General features: G+C 37.1%; 1 protein-coding gene across 1 annotated transcript; it reads left to right on the forward strand.

The window, feature by feature from the left end:
* Positions 1 to 453: 453 nt before the first annotated feature.
* LOC123648649 (thioredoxin domain-containing protein 9-like) lies at positions 454 to 1,232 on the forward strand. Its single transcript, XM_045566588.1, has one exon. The coding sequence runs from the start codon at positions 588 to 590 to the stop codon at positions 1,230 to 1,232; it is 645 nt and encodes a 214-aa protein (XP_045422544.1). The 5' UTR covers positions 454 to 587.
* The last annotated feature ends 222 nt before the right edge of the window (positions 1,233 to 1,454 follow it).

The raw sequence follows: 1,454 nt of genomic DNA on the forward strand, positions 1-1,454 counted from the left end.
ATATTCAAATATTGGATATTCACCTCATCTTCTTCCTGTGCAGGCATTTTTAAAAAGAAAATCCGGACATATTCAGCTATAGACTTAAAACCATTAGTGTGTGTCTTCAGTGCTAGGAAACTTATCAACAATAGTTCTGTTGATAATAAGTCTGTTCTTATTAATGATAATCTTAAATTGTGTGATTCTGTAAAGACTACTGTGAATAGTTAATGAGGTAAATTAATGAGAGCATCAATTATATGTGTTGATTGTACCCATGAAGGAAGAATTATTCTAAAATATATTCACAAAAGTATGGCCTATCATAGGCCATTCTTTGAAATTGGAGGATAAAGATTTTTTTTTTTTTTTTTGCATTTTTTCTCTGAACTCTGGCTAACCATTCTCAACACCAAGAAAATCAGTCAGATTGCCCTGTCATGCACATGCTGATAGAAACTGAGAGGAAGTGACGGCCGGTTTGCAGCCGCCAGCCGCTATTGCAAGGTTGAAGCCAGAGTGGACCGTTCTGGAGCTGCTGTTCCCTCACTGTTGAGACATCACCGAGAGCTCAGCACCAAGGCTGAACTGTACCATTTAGAAGAATGGAAGCCGATACATCTGTAGACATGTTTTCAAAAGTCCTGGAGAATCAGTTGCTTCAGACTACCAAATTAGTGGAAGAACATTTGGATTCTGAAATTCAGAACCTGGATCAGATGGATGAGGATGAATTGGAACGCCTCAAAGAAAAGAGACTTGAGGCACTAAGGAAGGCTCAACAGCAGAAACAAGAATGGCTTTCTAAAGGACATGGGGAATACAGAGAGATCCCTAGTGAGAGAGACTTTTTTCAAGAAGTCAAGGAGAGCAAAAAAGTGGTTTGCCATTTCTACAGATATTCCACATTCAGGTATAAAATACTAGACAGACATTTGATGATATTGTCCAAGAAACACCTTGAGACCAAGTTTTTGAAGCTGAATGTGGGAAAAGCACCTTTCCTTTGTGAGAGACTGTGTATCAAAGTCATTCCCACACTAGCACTGGTAAAAGATGGGAAAACACAAGATTATGTTGTTGGATTTACTGACTTAAGAAATACAGATGACTTTCCCACAGAAACTTTGGAATGGAGGCTCGGTTGTTCGGATATTCTTAACTACAGCGGAAATTTAATGGAGCCACCATTTCAGAGCCAAAAGAAATTTGGAATAAACTTTACAAAGCTGGAAAAGAAAACTATCTGAGGAAAGAAATATGATTCAGACTCTGGCGATGATTAGAGCTCAGTTATATATTTCTGCTTCAGATTTCAATGTGTTTTCTAAATTTTATTGATTTGAATACATAAGTCATCTAATACTCACATGCTGGGGTTTTATAAAGTTACATCACATTGAAAGGCATCTTTACTATTTTATGTGTGGCATCATGTTTAAGTTGAGGAAAACTGAGTTCTTAAATATCTG

The sequence above is a fragment of the Lemur catta genome, chromosome 12, assembly GCF_020740605.2.
Source record: "Lemur catta isolate mLemCat1 chromosome 12, mLemCat1.pri, whole genome shotgun sequence".
NCBI classification, from domain to species: domain Eukaryota; kingdom Metazoa; phylum Chordata; class Mammalia; order Primates; family Lemuridae; genus Lemur; species Lemur catta.

What these genes read in the sequence shown, in the direction of transcription:
- LOC123648649 (XM_045566588.1), top strand. Translation starts at nt 588, where the DNA reads ATGGAAGCCGATACATCTGTAGACATGTTTTCAAAAGTCCTGGAGAAT.